The 19,141-nt window shown below is 36.8% G+C and overlaps 3 protein-coding genes across 5 annotated transcripts; 2 read left to right on the forward strand and 1 right to left on the reverse strand.

Moving 5' to 3' along the window:
* LOC143462672 (nucleoside diphosphate kinase 6-like) lies at window positions 1-2,452 on the forward strand. The gene is made up of 3 exons (XM_076960914.1): window positions 1-359; window positions 1,457-1,738; window positions 1,968-2,452. Exons 1-2 carry the CDS (start codon window positions 63-65, stop codon window positions 1,712-1,714), a joined length of 555 nt encoding a protein of 184 aa, XP_076817029.1. The 5' UTR covers window positions 1-62; the 3' UTR covers window positions 1,715-1,738; window positions 1,968-2,452.
* Window positions 2,270-13,997, reverse strand: LOC143462671 (mediator of RNA polymerase II transcription subunit 6-like). Of its 3 annotated transcripts, none has more exons than XM_076960912.1 (8): window positions 13,952-13,997; window positions 12,536-12,645; window positions 11,547-11,709; window positions 10,618-10,709; window positions 3,399-3,481; window positions 3,169-3,208; window positions 2,899-3,080; window positions 2,270-2,752 (listed from the first exon to the last, which is right to left on the reverse strand). In XM_076960912.1, the coding sequence occupies exons 2-8, from the start codon at window positions 12,558-12,560 to the stop codon at window positions 2,564-2,566; spliced, it is 774 nt and encodes a 257-aa protein (XP_076817027.1). In that variant the 5' UTR covers window positions 12,561-12,645; window positions 13,952-13,997; the 3' UTR covers window positions 2,270-2,563. The 3 variants fall into 3 exon arrangements, with proteins under 3 accessions (XP_076817027.1, XP_076817028.1, XP_076817026.1); XM_076960913.1 differs by lacking the exon at window positions 13,952-13,997 and adding an exon at window positions 13,358-13,927; XM_076960911.1 differs by lacking the exon at window positions 13,952-13,997 and adding an exon at window positions 13,194-13,337.
* A 571-nt stretch (window positions 13,998-14,568) lies between these two features.
* On the forward strand, window positions 14,569-19,120 carry LOC143462224 (uncharacterized). Its single transcript, XM_076960291.1, has 9 exons — window positions 14,569-14,743; window positions 15,510-15,680; window positions 15,799-15,963; window positions 16,044-16,259; window positions 16,405-16,628; window positions 16,913-17,154; window positions 17,239-17,342; window positions 17,469-17,534; window positions 17,685-19,120. Exons 1-9 carry the CDS (start codon window positions 14,695-14,697, stop codon window positions 18,035-18,037), a joined length of 1,590 nt encoding a protein of 529 aa, XP_076816406.1. The 5' UTR covers window positions 14,569-14,694; the 3' UTR covers window positions 18,038-19,120.
* The last annotated feature ends 21 nt before the right edge of the window (window positions 19,121-19,141 follow it).

A 19,141-nucleotide genomic window follows, 5' to 3' on the forward strand; every position in this document is an offset into this window, starting at 1 on the left:
ATTAAGTTTCCTGAGGCTGGGCTTCATCATGAAAGTAGATTAGGTTCATAATTTCATCTGGAATGGGTCGAATGCAAATTACTTTGGCAATTTTGAAACCTGACGTTGCAGTTAATCCTCACATTGTTTATGCAATTGACAAAAGTATTTTGAGAAATAAGTTTTTAATAATTAAGCGAAAACGTTTACGCTGGCCTAAAGCAAGGGCTGAACAGTTCTATTTTCAACATGCACAACGTTTCTTTTACCGTCGTTTGGTTGAATTTATGTCCAGTGGCCCCATTGAAGCTTTAATTTTGGCAAAAGGAAACGCAATTCAAGATTGGCGACTGCTTATTGGCCCCACCAAAGTGTATAAGGTACGGTATGAGGAATGATCTGTTTTATCTTGAATAGTTTGATAGCGGAACTTGTGGTACATGCACGCACGAGAATCATCATTCTGCACGCCCAACTTTTTCATTTTCACGTCGATTTGTAATAAACAAACTAAGCAAGTTAGGTTGTTTGAGCACCAATTTATAAGAAATGAACAAAAAATTGAAACTTCAGCGCTTGCCATCACGCCAAAAATTTCCTCTTGACATGTACGATTTCTTGTTGAAAACTGCAATACTTTCCAGTCGAGGTCATAAGGTAAAGTTTAACAGTCTAACAATATTGGGGTCAGACTTTGGCTGGAACTGTAGAAGATAAGAGAAACGGCTATTTTTGGTATATTCTGCCTTCCAAACTGACTAAGGTGATTTCATGGCACAACTATTCAGCCCATTTCATGGAAACTGTGGCTCATAAACTTTTTCATACACACACATATTTATAATCTATGTTTCTTTTAAGATTTTGTAAAAAATTACTATGCTTTGTGATGTCATTTGTATCCAAGCTAAACAACATAGTCTTATTAATTATATTTATTGTATTGTGTTTGCTTTTGAATCTCTTATCAAAATACATACTCAATCTTTAGGCAATAGATCTTCCATTTTAGTTCACAGGAGCCTATATAGTTGTGGTAACATCATAGCAATGTTGCAACAATTTTAAAATCTCCTTATGTAATGTAAGACTGTATCAAGTTTATTTCATTGCAGCAACATTATATTGCTACCCATCATTGAAACTTTCAATTTTTCTATATAGCAGTGTGGGTTGTGTTTCCCAAAAATATTTGCATTATAAATGTCTTCATATAATGGCACCCATAGCTACTCACTATCTTGTAATACTTCTGTGAAATCATTCTGATAAAAAGAAATATTTTGTTAATTAATGTTGTGTAATAGCTTTCTCATTTTGATTTTACAACAGGGCCTCTTACGATGGATGAAGTGTTTATTGGCATTAAGTCTGTTTGCTAAAATTTAGGTTGAATGAAACAGTCTTTAGCTGCTCGCATATGATTTATAATTCTGAAATACTTTTACAATTTAACTGACCATTAAATGTTTTTTAGACCCAACACACTAATCCGAACACCATTCGTGGTCAATTTGGTTTGACTGACACACGAAACGCTGTTCATGGAGCTGATTCGGAAGAATCTGTTCACGAGGAAGTTGCCTTCTTTTTTCCTGAATTTGATGTTGGAAAGTGGAATACGAAAGGCCACTATCTCATTCCAAATGAAGGACGTGTCATCTTTGACAATGAAACTCGAGTTCACAAATTATCATTGGAATTTGATAACCATGAAAAGAAAATGCCATGTTAGGTGGTGATACAACTAAAAGTGCAGGTGATTTTTTCACATTTGAAAACTGAGATTAAAGTTTGATGCAAATGGCTGAACAGTGAGCACTGAATGATTCAAAATTATGAAACTTTTTGGGAATTGTTTTATACATTACACTGACACAGAATTTTACACATGGTATTAATATCGACAACCATAAAATAACTACTAGTACATGTTTGCTAAATTTAAGTTTACGTTTGTTTTATCTTTTATATTTATGCTGTTTTAGACTGACAGCTATGGTCACAATATTATCTTCCCAGCCTTAAGAATGGTGGGTTGCCTGTATGGAACTATGTATTGAGCGATGTGGCATACTGCAGCAAATCTTGCAAAACTGTTATAGATATTGGGAGAAAAATGCTTGACCCTACCTTCATTAGCTGAGCAGTTTTCACATTTGGGTTGGAAGCATCCCTGGAAAGCCTTCAATATCTCCAATAAAAACTGTACTTGTGTGGTCGCAGATGTACATAAAGCTAGTCTATCTTTGACTTCACATTGGTCAGACTCAAAGTGATACCGGAAAAGTGCTTTTTGAAGCGATAAGAAGTGTACGTTTTATTGCAAATTAACATACGTGCTACAGTGATGAGACTGCACTTAAATGAAATGATCTTTTTGTTGTAATAAAGTTTTTGTTTAAACAGTGAGTCAAATCATCTTGATCGTGTTGCATTTTCACCGAAAAATACAAACAAAATGAGCTGGTAACTACAGCAGTTTGCGATTTAGTCTGGGGTTTATCTGCACTTGTAACTTGCAACAAATGTGCGCAGTACACCCACAGGATGATCAAATCCTGATTTTGTGTTGAGCTGAACACTACATTAATTTCAATCGTTTTTCTGGCTGCGTTTTTGGCTCCTGCTTTACTTGGATATTCTGCGGGTTGGGTCTAGTGGCAGGGGCCGTTCTCACAGTTGATGTCGTCACAACAACTTTCTCCGATTTGACTTCCAGTTTGGGTGGCGCCGCCTCGGTTATGGGAACTGGTTGCTCCCCAGGGTGAACCTGACATTAAAGAATAAGCTATTAACAAGGCAAATCACACGATCGACAGTTTGATACTCCCGGTGGCTACAGGACCATCTTATTAGTATGGTTAAGGCGCGTGATCGGCGCCTGCAGTCTTTGCCAATGCAATAATAGGTAATTACCTGCACGAATTTTGGTGGAAACTTTGTAGTTAAAACACCGAGTAAAGTGTCGACTCGTTTGCATTGAAACACAGACCCGGGTTCTTCTTTTTCCTTCTTCTTTTGTTTTTTGCTTTTATTCTGTTCTTCTTTGAATTCCCACGAGTAGCCTTTGGCCGGATGGTATCGGGAAAACGACAAAGCTGACCGGTGGATAAAAATAACGGCGATTGTTTTAAAATTTTAACTCAGGCATCGGGAGGGTAATAAATTCGCGTGTGATAAGATTACCTTCACTAAATGCTGATTCTAAATGGTGTAGCGTTGTCATCTGTAACATAATAAATTGTAGATTAATTTTTCGTTCTCTGGCTTAATGAATGACTTCAACACTCACACGTGCGGTTCGAAAAACACGTGAATATTTTGCCTAATATATGGACATGAACAACGTTTTTTATTTGTGCAGAAATTTTTAAGCTAAAATTTCAGGAGCAAGGTGATATTTTTGTAATGCTTACCAGACGAGAATTGACAATTGACCCTACGTCTGGGGCTTGGTAAACGGTTCCGGCTATGATGTAATAATCAGCGAGTGTAGTCACTGCAAAATAAGCAGAATAGACGGGTTAACTATATCCTTAAAAACAATACGAATGCAAAATGTTTTTCAAACATTCAAATACAAGGATTTCTACGGCAATATGATACATAAAATGCCTTCGGGTCAATGGCTATATATGGAGATGGAGGTTGAAAAGGTGTTTCCCTCGCAGCGCAAAACTATCAGGCAAATTTAATTCGAAGTCGCATGTACTCGGTTTGTTTTCACAGCAAATTATGAAAAACGCACAAGAACGTTAGTCGGCTCGTTTCATCTCGGATATAATTAAAAATAAGTAGAATAGTGTTGGATATTTATAATATTTTCACGTCTTTTCTCACGTGAACTTTCCGCCTATTCAAACCAAAATATTAACGAGCGCTTTAAGGTGGTAAATTGTCCGTCAAAACCTCGTCGAAAAAGATACCGAACATGTGATCAATTAGGCGATAGAAATAATTAGCAAACACACGGACAGGTGGTGGTTGATGTTAAACATCGGAATTTTTTTCACGATAACCAGTCAGTGCTGATATATCGATCGACCTCGGTATCGTGTTAGCCGAGAAGAATGACTTTGAAGGGGAGACCTAAACGACAACATTGTCAGTTGATTCATTTTCCGTTCAAAGGCAGCTAAGTGCCCGCTACTTCATGACACACAACCGGCGTCTGGCTGTGACAATGGCCTGGACCACCAGTGGCCCCGCTGACAACTGGGCATTTTTATGATTGGTGAAAAAAAGATCTTCAAAACTTCCCGCACATGGCGAAGTTCAAAGGTTATTGTTTCAAAAATTATTCAACAAGTATTGTGGTTAGGCGTTCTGTCTAGTCTTATTTTCTCCTACTTATGGTTTATAAAATCACTCGCGATATTCGCGGTAAGCACGGTATAACAAATCATTAACGGCTTAGATTTTGTATAAAACGTCTACAGATTTTGTTCCTTAATTTGTTGCCAAGCAACCGCATCAAAACACTGAAGATTGCCTCAAAATACTCAGCACGCCATGATGTGAGTTAAAAAGACGCCGGTGTCTGTGAAAAGCTTTACCGCTTGCGTGACGTTCATACGCAAACAAATGACGTTTTCACGCAAATACAAGACGAAATCCCCATGGTCGTTTTACATTACTTCCCTTTGTTCACAAGGAATCAAATTCCTTCGTAAATGATGTCATTAATCGTGCTATTTTCGGAGAAATACAATAACGTTTGTACTATGAGATGAAACAAAGAATACCTCATTTCGGTATGGCAAGATAAACAAAATTCCAAAATGTAGTGGTAATTTGAACAGAAGTTGTAGCGTGAAGGTTATAGGAACAAAACTTTCCACTTCACGGTGCATATGTTACCATGGTAAAATAAAAACAGATTATCAAAAATGTCCATTAGCCAATGACGGAATCGTTTGCGAGTTAGCTATTTATAGGCTACTGTCGTAATTAAACAGCAGGTGTTAATTATAATCTCTGAAAGGTTGAGATGCTAAAAAAGTTAATGCCGAGATAGTTGCAATGATTGCAATAAGATTTCTCGTATAGCATCGTGTGTTAATTGAACAAACACTGACACGTCAGTTGGCAAGACGTGTCTGGGTGAGAAAATGTTACTTGTCTTACCTAGCAACTAAAAGGACACTGTTTGCATAAAGTACGGCCCCAACTTAGCAGGTACATTACAAGCTACCGTATGATTAGCAGACGAGAAAAGATACACCCCAAAAACCCTATTACGCTGCCTGCCAAGGGAAAAGTTTTCCCTTTCCCCCTTTCTAGGTTTCCCAGAAATTGCGCCAAAATCACAGACAAAGAACAAATTCTAGTCACCATCAGGGGCGACAATTTTCAAAGCAAAAATGTTTGGAATTCGCATTTACGTACATAGTATTGGTACTTTAACTGCTTTTCTGGGTAAGAGTTCCTCGGTTGCCAGTCTATAAGTGCTCGTAAACAATAGCACACCTTCGAACTTTGGCAATCAACTCCTCAAGTGAATTGTCCTGATGGTTGCTATAATGTCGTTGCTAATGCAACAAAACACTAGGAGATGGGCGGATTGGCGGCTAGCAAGAATTTTTCATGACGCCGATAAACAGCGCTATAAAAAAGATGTTCCCGGGAAAATAGTTAGTAGCCGTTAATAACATCTGTAAGCACTTCGAAAATTTTACACATTTAATTTTAGAGCTTTCACAAAAAGTCTTGAACTTAAACGGCCAGTCTATACAAACATTATTATTGACACCGTGTAAATGGAGCATTGTCACAAAAAAAGATGCGTGAGCCGTGGTGTTTGCTGACCGTAGTTCAAAAATCTTGGAAATTATGCGAGTAGTTTGTCGTTAAATGTCAAGTTTTTTCCTTGCGCGTTTGTGCTTGTCTATATGTGGATTTTTTATCTAAAACTGCGGTGGCACCATGCATGGTATTCGAATAAAACTCTGCCTATAACAAAATGTTAACGACACACCAGACACGTGTTAAAATTTTTAAGCGGGTAATTATAATTTCTTCCAAAAGATCTAAGCTCCTTTCCGACCACTTTCTACACTTGACCGGGAAAAAGCGACCATGTGACACTATTTGGAGGATACTTTAACTCTCAATAGTGTGACTGGGATGACAATAATGATGCTTACGATGAGGAACTAAGCATTCAAGATCCGATAATCCCGGCTAAATCGAGTTAGTTCTGACGTCTACTGCAGATGAGAGCAAATAACCGGATTTAGATTTCAAAAGTGAAAACCATTTATCCATGGTCACCAAACAATAATAAACCGTAAATATCAGTGGTAGAGGTGGTAACAAGAAAAAACAACATTTTAAACTTGAATATCGTTGATGGAAACGGGCTGGGGAGGAAAGTCGCTTTCACCAATTTTGTCACATTTCAACTTATTGCAAAAGTCACCATCTTAAACATACAAAAAAGGTTCCGGAAAGCATGCTATATTTTTAAAATACAAATAGAAAAATAAGTAATCATTATAAGCAAAACCCTGATTTAAGCTATTTTTGACGGCTACCTCTTCATTTCAAAACATCAGCGTTTTAATAGACAAAAAATCAAGGGTTGTGTAATGGGCTCGTAATTTGCCCTTCTGATAGAAGCAAGTTGTCAGAGATTTCACAGCATCTTGTGAAATAAATTATTTCTCATTGAAAAGTCGGTTTAGTTGTGACATCGGTGATTCCCCGAAGCACGAATCAATCGTCCCCCACAGATCTCCAAAACAACGGAGCGTTGTCAAGTAGCTTCGCTGTGTGTGTGGATCAGTGGAAGCGGGTCAGATTGTCAATTCTTTGTCATGTGCGCATTCTGGGAAGCACCTGAAACGCGTCCACCGTAAAACATTAGCAGTAACTTTTACGTTCAAAACAACGTAGTTGCCAAAGCAAGTTCGAAGTTCGGTTGTCAGATGCTCTACACAATAAACTATCTGTAGCAGATGGCGCGATATATGGAAACGACCCATATATGAGCTCATTTCGGCTGTTTCGATTAAGCACATCTAAGGGGAGCGATAGTTAAGAACTGGTGGGTATGGTACTGTCGCAATCGCTTCAAACCTGAACATCAAAACCCGGATTCTTTGTTATATGTCCGAATCGTGCGATGCGTTGACGTCACTACGATGTTACATACGTCATAACTTCGCGACGTGATACAATTAACGATTAAGTTATTGAATGCACGGTTCTATTCAATTCCAAATGGGAGTTCTCTAAAGGTAGCGTGGACAACTTGTCGATCTACCCATACGTCACCAAGTATATGGAAGAGGTGCAAGTTGGTTGCGGCCAACTAAGGCCATGTTTATTGTTACTTGTACGGCTTCTATAAATGGGTTACCGCCACTGGATATAGGAAACTAAAAGTTTTTCTTTGATAGATTCGGGCTATTAAAAACAAACCTAACATATTAGGCACACGTTGGGAGCCGTGTATCCTAATAGGTTAATAAAACCTAACAAGTTGCGCAGCATGCTCATAAAACACGACTAAATTTAGTTGCTTTGGCCCTACGCAAACAGATGGCCGTCAGCAGTATATAGCACTCTTTCAAATGAAACCATGGCAGGTGCTGAGCAAATAAAACACAACTTTTAGTCCATCATAGATTACGATCGCTCTAAACGGGAATAGAATTATGACATTGATCACTGTTCAGCATGCGGCGAATACCGGAAAGTAATCAAAGTTGCAATTGGTCGAGGCAATATCCACGCGTAAATGTCGTTGTTCTGGCGCAATCGTATCGCCTGCATAAATTTGAGAAATATTTTATCTAACCTTCGGCCGATATCGGACGACAGTTTCTTCCGTATTACCAGGATTCACCCACGCGAAAACCATGATAACGCCCGGATAAACTAGCGTTTAACCTGCGGTAAATAAACGTCGCCTTTTCCGGCGGCGCTTCCCGCACTGATTTATGTGATTATGACAGTTACTGTCGCTTGCTTGGAACGACAACAGAAACCGTTGTATATTTTACAACATTCAATAAATAAAGGAATTTCTGGTACAGCATGCTGTATACTTTTTATCTCCTGTCCTATAGCGGGCAAACGATACATTTGAGTTTATAAGTATATTTTAAGCATGCAGATTTATATTTAGATTCCAAGAACATTTCTAATGAAGTAAATAAACTGAAATTGTAAGTCCAAAGAATTCACCAACAGTATTTGGAGATGTGAGGCAAAACAATTATATGACGTCATACATCCGAAAATACGTTAACAGATGTACTTTCGTTAACCAAGCGATGAGGTAATAACCGTTTCGCTTGACACGTAATAACACCGGCTTCTGACATACACTCCACACATTTTGTTGTTTTTAAGTATTTGATGTTCGGGTAGTTGAAGATATATGGAAGCTGGATATCGGATTGTTTTTTCTTAATATTTCATCGTTAAAAAACGCAGCTTGTCGGGTTTGCTTAGTCACTGAATTGAGTAGAGTCATTTATAACAGTGGCGGTCCTTTAAACTGACTTAAGTCAATAGAATGTTCTTAAAAGAGTAATTGTTGATATCCGACCACAGGCCGTTGCCGGTTTCACGATGATTTAATTAAACGGACAGACGAAGTAAAAATGCGAAAAAGCGCCAAGCTTTGGTGAAATTTTACGCTTTATTACACAAGAAAGGTGACTATGCGGTACAAGATGAATAGAAAAAAACTAACAGCACCTCGTGTCGTACTTGTTCTGCCCACGCAAAGCCTTGGTTTGCCGACCAAAGATTGTATAAAAGTGAATCGAAAACTACTTGAATCTGTACCGTCATAAAACAGCTTTTACAATAACATTGAAAACACTGGCGGCCGCTTTGATAAAGTGTGCGAGTGGCTTTATATGCTTTGATGGCAAGGGACTTGCACTCAATAGGGTCCCTTGAACGACTTCAAGGGTGGTTAGGATCAAAGTGACATCTTCAATGAAAATTTTCGGAACATGCTGTCAAGGGTAAGACGGTAGGCATAGAAAAATGACATAAAAGACACTTATTTCACCACCTTTATGTTTGTAACTGGTCGTAATTTCGTCATCAACAGAAGTGGTAATTTCGAAACCTTTGACATTTCGGAAGCGATTGCGCAAAATTATAAAACGTCTACGTCCATTGGTTGACGATATGGGCAGTTATTCCACGTTTTTGACTCTTGTTCAAAATGGGTGTGTTAAAAACGTTTTACGGCAAGGAGGAGAAAAATGGTGATGGTTTGTTGGTGCTAATTGCAAATCGAATGCAAACATCACATATGAAGAAACTATTTGACAACACTTGGTTATTACTGATATGAATCACTAACGTTTAATTTGCTCTGTGAAATCTGCATTAGTTATTTTACTTGCACCTACGTGGGACTTGTTCTGTAAAAAGTAAGCAAAAACGTCGACAGACTCAAAACATTTCGTTCGAAGCTTGCGTCGGTTTTGTGGAAAGCAGATCTGAATGAGATCGAGGTTTTAAACAAGAAAATTCTTAATAAAATCAAACTTTTCTCCATTTACAAATTGAACTTTCTCCTTTGCGACGTAAGTGTTCGTAGTAAGAGCAAATTTGTTTTCACAAATGCTCAGTTTACAAATATTTGTTCAAAAAGGCATATCGCATAACAGAAAAGCAGCAGCAGTGAATTAACTTCCGTTAATTTGATAAATGGCTGTCACTGGTCGTTCACAATAAAGCAAACAAAAGACTGTTCTTTTGCTATTTGGTCTGAAACAAGTAGCGAGAGCCAACTCGCTGTGTCGTAAAAGAAATACGTGACATTTTTGGAGGACATGAGCTCTTGGATAAAACGTAACCTGATATTACACGATTAGTCTAGCTTAAGGTTAGAGAAAATTTGTCCTAATATGGACCAAAAAAAACCTTTACTACCAAGCAGTTAGCTTGGGGTGGGGACGTCCCCCGATTTCGTACAAGTGGGGGTTAACCACGCTAAATGGAAAACGGAAGTGGAAAAATATTCAACCTTTTTATCTTGTATGCAAAATATGGGTAGATGTATTTGTAAAATCTATTTAAATAATCGATCGTCTCTATTGTGATTACTTTACTTTGTATCATTTTATGTCTATTATTAAATATGGCCTGCTGCCACTTATTTACATTGGAAAAAAATCACAAGATCGTAAGCTATAATCATAGCTACTTGAAAATAATGTCACTACGAAAAATACGGCAGGGCAATTAATAAACTTAGTCAATAACAGTTATATTTCAAAAGATAATTTCCACAGTTGGGCAATAGTAAAACTTATCGTAATTATGCAACTATCACATTCTTGTAACACGTAGTTTGTTTTATTGCGGCGTTGGGATTTTGGTAGGAACCCAACAGGATTTAAAATATCCAAACTTACACTAATTTTGTTTCATTACGTCTCGTTTAAGCGCAATTAACGAAACAAGTTTTCAATATTTGAAAAACTTTTTAAGCACACATTGGATTGGAAAATGTATAACACCGAAGAGAAGGGAATTTCCTTTAAATTCTCAAAAAACCTTGACGTAAATTATTGATAAACTGTTACATGGCCATCGGGCCGGTGCACAACCGTAAGAAAATTCTTTGTTTTCGATAATCATGTTTAAAAACGATACCTTGTTTCTGTGAATGTCGCCTTTGCTTTCGAATGACGTATAAAATTGGCTCTTGGTGATGAAGAAGGACATATTCTAATCCGGTCAAGTTTCTGGATAAAGAACAACATTCTAGATTACAGCATGGTAGTAAGGTCATGGTGTTGGTGCTGTAATCACTTATAACAACCCCTATCTTTGTGAGGAACATAACCATATAACAGTCTAAATGCGCAAGATTTCTGATGGAAACAACTTTTTTGTTGTGATTTGGAAGCAACCTTTTAGGGAAAGGAGTCTTACATAGTCGTAACTCGTAAATACTGAGTCTTAAAAATAAGCTGTTGGGGCTATTTATTCCATGCTATTGCCATATTCTTGTGATAAAACGTACGTTGACGATGCTGACAAAAAGTCTCCGCACTTTTATTGCAAAAATGCTCTATCTTTAATCTAACAACCTCGCCGCGGTATATCAACGAAAAAACGGCCAACGACATTTTACAAATAACAAAAATTAGTTTCAGTTGAAGTTAAATTCGTCAAAAAAGTTAAATGGTGAGAAACGACCTTGCAAATAACAAACTTATCAGACCGGGCTTCAAAGTGCTTATAATGAAACGGCGGGTAAAAATTTATGTTACACAAACATGTCGTATGCGTAGAACAAACGTAAAACAATAGCAAGGGGAATGCTCAAGTACGGTGAATTACCGTGGGGAAAGCAAGGAAATTAATGCAGTCACGCCACTACTAAATCTTGAGAAAGCTTGTTTAAAAAATATATATATGGTAATGAGAAATGGGCTGTAAATGAAAAAAGGATAAGACAAAGCAAATACATACAAAAGCAAGCATTTCAGGTGCTCAAGACCATATTGGTATCATTCTAAAATTAGATCTATCTAACTTTAATTCAACTTGATCTGTGTAATATACTATAATCTTACTCCAAGTGTTCCAATCCGAGTCTTTGCATCCTTATCGTTTCGTTATTGCATGTTCGATCATAGAAGGGGTTGCTTCTTTCAGCAAAATAATCAAGGACATTGTCTTTGTTGAGGTGGGGCACCCAAGCAGAATCAAACCAGGATATGCTCAGCTGATTCGGAACTGTATGACAAACATAACAATTTTATTCACACACAACTTTAGATTTACTTGACTTTATATTGCATGGCAAGTGTGCACATTGATTAAATTCTTCAATAATGCAGTTGCTTACTTCATGTATTAATTTGCACATACCAAGCAAAAAGGGCTTCCATTTCCGAAAAATGATATTGTAAAAGAGCGTAAGGTTTTATTCAAGAATATAAGTGACTGGTTCCAAAAGAATTCAAACATTGTGCCCAGTGTAATTATAATGGCAGTGTCCATTGTCCACAGACTAGTGACAGACATTACGGAGTAATGGCAACCCAAACAATAACCCTAGGTGTCATGGAGAGTGTCGTTTTCACACTTCGGACAATTGAACTCGTATGTTTACATTGTGGGACATGTGTCTCGGAAAGGAAACAGATTGAAAAGTGTTAAAAATGCAGCCAGTTTAGTTGTCCTTCTATTCACTCATTCGCCACTCCATTATAGCTGGCCGTCACAGTGTCTCTACTAGCTATTTGTTTAATTACACTTGTATGAAATTCTATGAATAATTGACCCAAACATGTTCTTACAGACAAGGCTTAATAGAGGTTATATAAGGTTTCTTTATTATGATTTCACACATCTTTTATCAAAGTAGTCTACATCGCTATATTATTTTATATCACGATTGGCTCAACAAATGTCTTCGCCTAATTAGTATGGATGAAGTAATTTTTTACCATCAGTTGACATATTTTCTGAGTGAAACGTGCCAAGATGTCTTTGGGTCATGAAAACAAAAAAGTGCAAGGTGATCTGGAATAATTATGACGAAACAAAACACTCTTACCTTTATCATGGGGTACAATTGCCATTTGGCAAGAGAACAACTAGCAAGGATGACAAGCCTTCTGGAACAATCTTTTTTCACTTTGTGGCTTCTCTCTTATAAATTGACTCCTGAAACCAAAAATATGCAGTAATCTTTTCATGATGACAAAAAAGAAGCTTTAAATTGATCTTCTAGTCATGTGATTTTACTGGCTACAAAAGCAACCAGATTTTTAGGAATTCCCACATAATAAGAAATGTCCTTTGAGGATCCCCACAGAAAAAAGGACAATAAAAAAATAGAAATGTACTTGTCAGGTGTAGTAGCTATATACGTAGTTGAACAAGCTTAAGTTCTATTTTGACAGTTACAAGAGGACAGCGGCATCAATATGATAAATATGTTACAATATGAATTCCTGGTATCAATGAAAGGTAAAATGTAGTTTTGAAACAGCATAATTGCAAGTTTATAGCACATAATCAAGATTAGCTGAAGAAATTTTTCCTAGAACGTGTTGACTTTTTTGAGCATATCGCGTAGATTTCTATTAAACAGTGTGAGTTTACACAAAAACAGCAAATTTTTGTGAACACCACAGAATGAGATATAAGCACATGATTATTACTAGCCTAGAAACTTTTCAAACTTTTTAAAGTATATATTCTGCACTTACTAATAAGCAATATTAGCAGTCGGTGCATATCTATAGACCCAGCAAACTAAACCAACAAGCTACACAAACAGCAATAAGAACACTATAAATTAAAACCACTAAACCTGTAAGACCTAGGGTACCCCAACAAAGGTGGGTAACATTCAACAAAATTGTGTTTTTACATTGAAAGACAGAAAAGCCAAAAGTTTGCCTTCTCAATCCTTGAATAACTTCACCATGTGCCAAATCCATTACAGCCAGATATTTTAACAACATTAACCAGTTACAAATTACTGCAGTACAGTAAGCCTACTGTCAAAGCGTCTGATGCTTGAGAATAGACTACGGTTAACTAAGACCCCAACTTGGAAATGTGCAGGTTTTGGCAAGAAAGCGTGCGTGCAAGAAACACGAAGTTACATGATGGCGTACACTGAAGCCTTAATTCTCTGTTTATTTAATATTAATATTCGTTCAAACAACTAAATTTTCATGGTTTGTTTATTATAAATCGTTGTGAACGTGTAATACTTCAGCGTGCACGTTGATGAGTATGTTGCATGTGTGCCACACTTTCCAATTCAGGTCAAGCAGCCAGACTAGGCTAGCCTAAATATAGTAACCCCACATTAAACTAAAGAATACCACAAAAGCAATATTTTTCTCATGTAAATATGCGTACAAGAAAACATTTTTCTGATATTTCTAGCAAAAATTGTTCGTTACTACCATCAAAAAGTAAACAAAAACGTGCACAAATAAAACACAGCAATTACCTTGAACGCCGCTTCTTTAGACTTAGCTGAAACATCGTTTCGCCTCACCAGTTACCACGCTTCACTAACTACAAATGGCGTGAGCCACGCACGTGCGTAAGATGTGACGCAGCGTAAGTAAGCAACCATACTCTGCAAGTAAGCGAAAGAAACTCGTCAAGTATCAATATTTAAAGAATGCAGGTTCCGGCAGTTGTTGGTGAATCATATAAGACAAATATGTCAAGTTAGGACGATAGCGACAAAACAGTTGTCCAAAACAGTGTGAAGTTTACCAAAGTTCGTAAATTATGACCAATAACAAAACTATGTGAAGCACACGCAAAAAAGCAAATAACAAGGGCTTGTGTCCTTAGATAACGTCATTTCGCTTTGCGTTTGTCAGTTTGGCAAAAATAGAACAGAAGAAGAAATTAGATTGACGTTGCGCGAAAAAAAAAGATCAAGAGAAAAGAAACAAGGTAAAGACAACCTAACGTAAGAGAAGAGTGTGCTAGTAATGACGTATTACGCAATGTTGGGGAAACCCGCTGGCATAGTAAAAAAAGTATTGTAGAAATCCGGCACCGGCTATATAAATGATCGCTTCTATAATTTTAGATCATAAACGAATTACACCGAGACAAAACAGTAGCTCAAAATAGGCTAAAGATAAACTATAACAAAATACTGTTTGAGAAGAATATTGCTCAGCTGGCGAAGAAAACCATTCTATCTTTGGAAGAATTGTGCGTAACTCGACAATGAATTTCAGGATACTTTTTGTTGGAGCAATTTTTATTTTAAGTCTAGGTAAGCAGACGAAAACATTACTTGTCATAGGCTATATCATTCGAATATATTACATTTGCTCATGTATTTTATTTGCTTTAAAACTCAATTAAGGTTTGTTTAGTTTTAGCTAACCATGAAATTGAAAATGGACAAGAATATCAGATCAGATATATTAACGGGAAACTGCGTAAACTTTGAATTTCTACGTAGGCAAAGTTAAGACCACTGCTTAGTTTAAAAAATTTTTCCATTGTTCTAGCAAAAGCACAGTAACCCAGCAAAAATATAGTTGTCTCAAATTTCCTGTGACGTTGCCCTTATATCCGTCACAAAATTCCGTTAATTTCCTTTTGATCGTTTGCACAAGCTACTTATTCCAATCTTTGTTTGTATCGCTTTACGTCACTTTTCGGTATTGCACCACAATCGCGTCTACCTCGTGTCTCAAGGGAGACTAAGCACTGGTCGCTTTAAGATAGGCCAGGGTTAGTCTTTTGGTTATACCGTACATTTTGCGGTCTTTCTATAGCCGGCTTTCTTCTCTCGTGGTTTGGGCACGTGTCTGCTATTTTGTTATGTTGCTTGTCTAAATGTTTGCCTTCGCGGCTTAAACAAATTGACGGCAATACGTGTGGTAGTAGTAGTAGGATAATTCCTTATCAACCAATAAAAATCTGCTTTTGATACTATACACAGTGTGGCATCTTTCCAATTATGGTAGCCTAATCTTAATCGTGTAAGCCTAACTAATAATTTGAAACAAACAATCTGTTTTGTTTTAAAGGATTTTGCCAAGCCGGGCCAATTAGTAGCCTGACAAAGTGCGATGGTTTAGTTTGCCGAAGGGATGGAATTCATTTTAAATGTGAAGACGAAGAACTGCAATGTTGTCGGGGCCCAGGATTGAATAATTATGCAGTGGTTCATATCTCGCCCGGTTATACTTGCTGTCCAGGTAAACTGCGATATTTTTTGGGCTATTTTCTCCAGATATGTTATGGGCCAGGTTGACGAAAATCGTGCAATGTATTTTGGTTTTATTCTAACGACTTACGTAATCATTTACCACACAGGCAGTGGAGAAGCTTACAACGTTCATTCCCATATTTGCTTAAACGAAACCATCGTCGAAAAAATAAGCCCCACTGATAGTGTTTGTGCTTCCACCAAACGCTACGACACAAACATACAAGAATGTTGTTTGAAAAACTTCACATATGGAAAAGTTCACCAAAAATGTAAGTTCTAATTGAAAATAGCAAGATATGCATGTAGAACGCTAACGATTTTTGTATAACCCAAATGTTTTCATATTTAGCATTTGGAGGAACTTGCTGCAATGAAAGATACTTAACTGATCCTCAATTAAACTGCTGTCAAGGTGTCATTTACAACGTGACAAAGCAAGCCTGCTGTAAATCTGGTGACGGTGACGGTGACTACACTTTGCACAACAATTTCAACGCTTGTTGCTTGAACGTTCCTTATAACAGTGCAGTTCAGTACTGCGGTGATCATGGTGTGCAGGAAAAAGGTATTGATAAAGCAGATATGACATCGTAAGCTGATTATATTACAGCCAATAACTTTGTATTTGTTTCTATATAAACTGGTTCATTTATCAAGATTAATCTGGTTATACTCATGTACGTTAGGCAATACTGTGTTGATTTCTGTAGATCAAACTGAAATAAGACAATGCAATGGAACACCATATGACCCTACATGGCACATGTGTTGCGGCGATACATTGGCTGATACCCGTACCCACCTTTGCCATTGGATTACTGGACGTTTGGTGCTTAAACCATCGTATGGTATTCACCACGACAAAGTTTGTCGAACTCGTCATACATTGGTGTCGTATTACTCTGGCATAAGTGATCAAAGTGGAGAAAGACAGGTGAGCGGAACAAATTACTGTAACTACAAGATTGAGTTTCAAAATAAGTTACTGTAAATAGCCTTATTGTTAGTATAACTAGCTCCTATTAGTATTTCCGCATAAAAGAATTTTGCTATTCAGCAGTAAGCTTGCCAACAGTAACTTCAACAAATAGTTTACCGTTTAATCTAGACTATGAACCACGTGGGTCCATATTGCTTCAATTCGAGTTCTTTAACTTGTACTTTTGCATATTTCACATTTTTGCATGTACCGTAATTCACTTCTGCTTTTTTATGTAGGATTGTATTGATGGGGTAGGGCTGGTGATGCTGGCACGAGATGAAGAAATCTGCTTCGACGAATTAGCAAACCATAAGTACAACACTAGCGTCGATTTATGCTGCGCCAAAGAAATCTACATCAAAAATGGAAAGAAGAATGGAATGAAATGTTGTGAAAAGGGCACGCTGGCTTACGACCCAAATTTACAAACTTGTTGCCCGAATGATCGAATCACTAATATTCCAGAGCAATACGGACGGTAAGTTATAACCAAAAGAACAATATTTGCCATGCTTAAGAAAAATGTAACTAGAAGTGATCAATTGTATCCCGCTTATTTCAGGTGCTGTAGAATGGCAGGTTACGATAGTAGAACACATACATGCAAGGATGGCGAGATAGTCGAAGATGAATGTGCTGCTATGGGGAAGCCTTTTTGGCCAGAAAGTAAGTGGTTAAAGTTAGACGATTATTATAAGAGTAAAACAGCTTTATTACATTAAAATAACATTAATAAAAAGTATCGTAAATAGCAATAATAGTTCTGTATAATAACATTATCTTTCTCTGCAGATTGCACTTTTACGGTACCACAAATAAGAGACCTCAATCAGAAAGTTCAACAAGACGGTCTATTCAGTAAGTTCGATTATATGATAACTACAAAGGCTAAGAAAAATAAAATAATACATTAAAAAAATTGCAAAATTATCATGTAATCATTATTTTTCGGTACATTTTGAAATCAATCAGGAGCGGTCTTTTTGAATTATTATCTTTTTGTTACAGTTTTTGTCGCCTCTGTTATTGGTCAGCCTGTCGAAACAGGTCGTGGTACGAGGCAAGTTCGAAGATGGAAGCTAGAAGATGTAGAACAATTTAAAAACAAAGGCAAGAAGATGACGTTGGTGCCACCTAAAGGCAAAAAGTTTTCAGTGACCGCCAAGAAATGTCAATGTCCATACGAACTAATAGCAGGGGAGAGGTACATTTTCTGGACAGCAAAAAAGCTGAAGAAAGGAAAGCGAGGATTGGCGCTTGACGCGATACAAAATGGCAAGAAGGCTTTTGACGCTGTCATGCCGTTATCTCAAGCAGAAAATTTAGGACGAATTTTCGAAATATTTTTCAGTACGGATTAATTTAATTTATTAAAATAATTTATTGACCAATTTCTTTCCTCTACTGCCTTTATTTAAAAGTTTTGTCGAAAAGGTGTTTTTGGCAAAATATTTTTATTGTAGTCGTTGATAACCAAGTTCTGATTAATTATAGGAGGACCTGGGTCGAATGCATTGTTTCATGTTAACTTATTTATTAAATGATAGCGATGGTCTGTGTTGAGCTTAGTAATTTCAAATAGTTATCACACTTCATGTTGACATAAATTTTGGTTACGTGAACATGATTATAATTGTCGTTGTCTCGTTTTTTTTGGGGAAATCACTGAGTATCTTTCAGCATATAGGCGCGCTGGTGGCCATTTTGGAATTTTCGTTTTTGTTTTTAGTCGACCTCGTGCTCAGGATAAATGGCTGGCTATAGTTGCACACCATGTACCCAATGAGCGATCATTTTACAAACAATTATTTTGATAAATTATTATTTATTGATGTTCATTTTAAAACGAATTGCGAAATAAGATAGAAACGATTAATTACACAAATAGCCGACATCACTTTTTACTATAATTTCTTCACATATTTCGTCGTGATGTCACCACATGACTGTGTAATTTTCTTGTTCTTGTATTGTGACGTATGAACGACGACATATTCATGACTTGTCAAATAAGCTGCTTTTTGTCGGGCAAGTATTTGAAAAATTTATGCGTTCGTCTATTTGCTATTGATGACGTTCATAGTTAGGCAACTAAATTAGAAAGTAGAATTAAAACTCGTTTTCTAAACGAAAGTTCGGAATATATTTATATGCCAAGTGCACTGGTATTTGTGTTTTCTATTTTTTTACGTTTATTTGTCAATTTTATTTATTGTTCTTAAACTTTCCTGTTGTTTTCTTTTGTTTGTGCTTCTTTCGCTTTGATACTTTTTGTAAGCTAATTACTTTTATTGACCTTTTATCTTCTTTTTAAAAAAGTTTTACAATTGATGTTGAATTTAGCAAAAATCCATCGATCTGCCTACAGTTTACTAAATTTGCAACCTCAGCAAATATTGTTTCCATCTTGAAGTTTCCAGTAAAAGTCAAAATTACGTTATAAATCTTGTATGCAATTTCTTTCG

The sequence above is a fragment of the Clavelina lepadiformis genome, chromosome 6 (assembly GCF_947623445.1).
Source record: "Clavelina lepadiformis chromosome 6, kaClaLepa1.1, whole genome shotgun sequence".
In the NCBI taxonomy this organism is placed as follows: Eukaryota; Metazoa; Chordata; class Ascidiacea; order Aplousobranchia; family Clavelinidae; genus Clavelina; species Clavelina lepadiformis.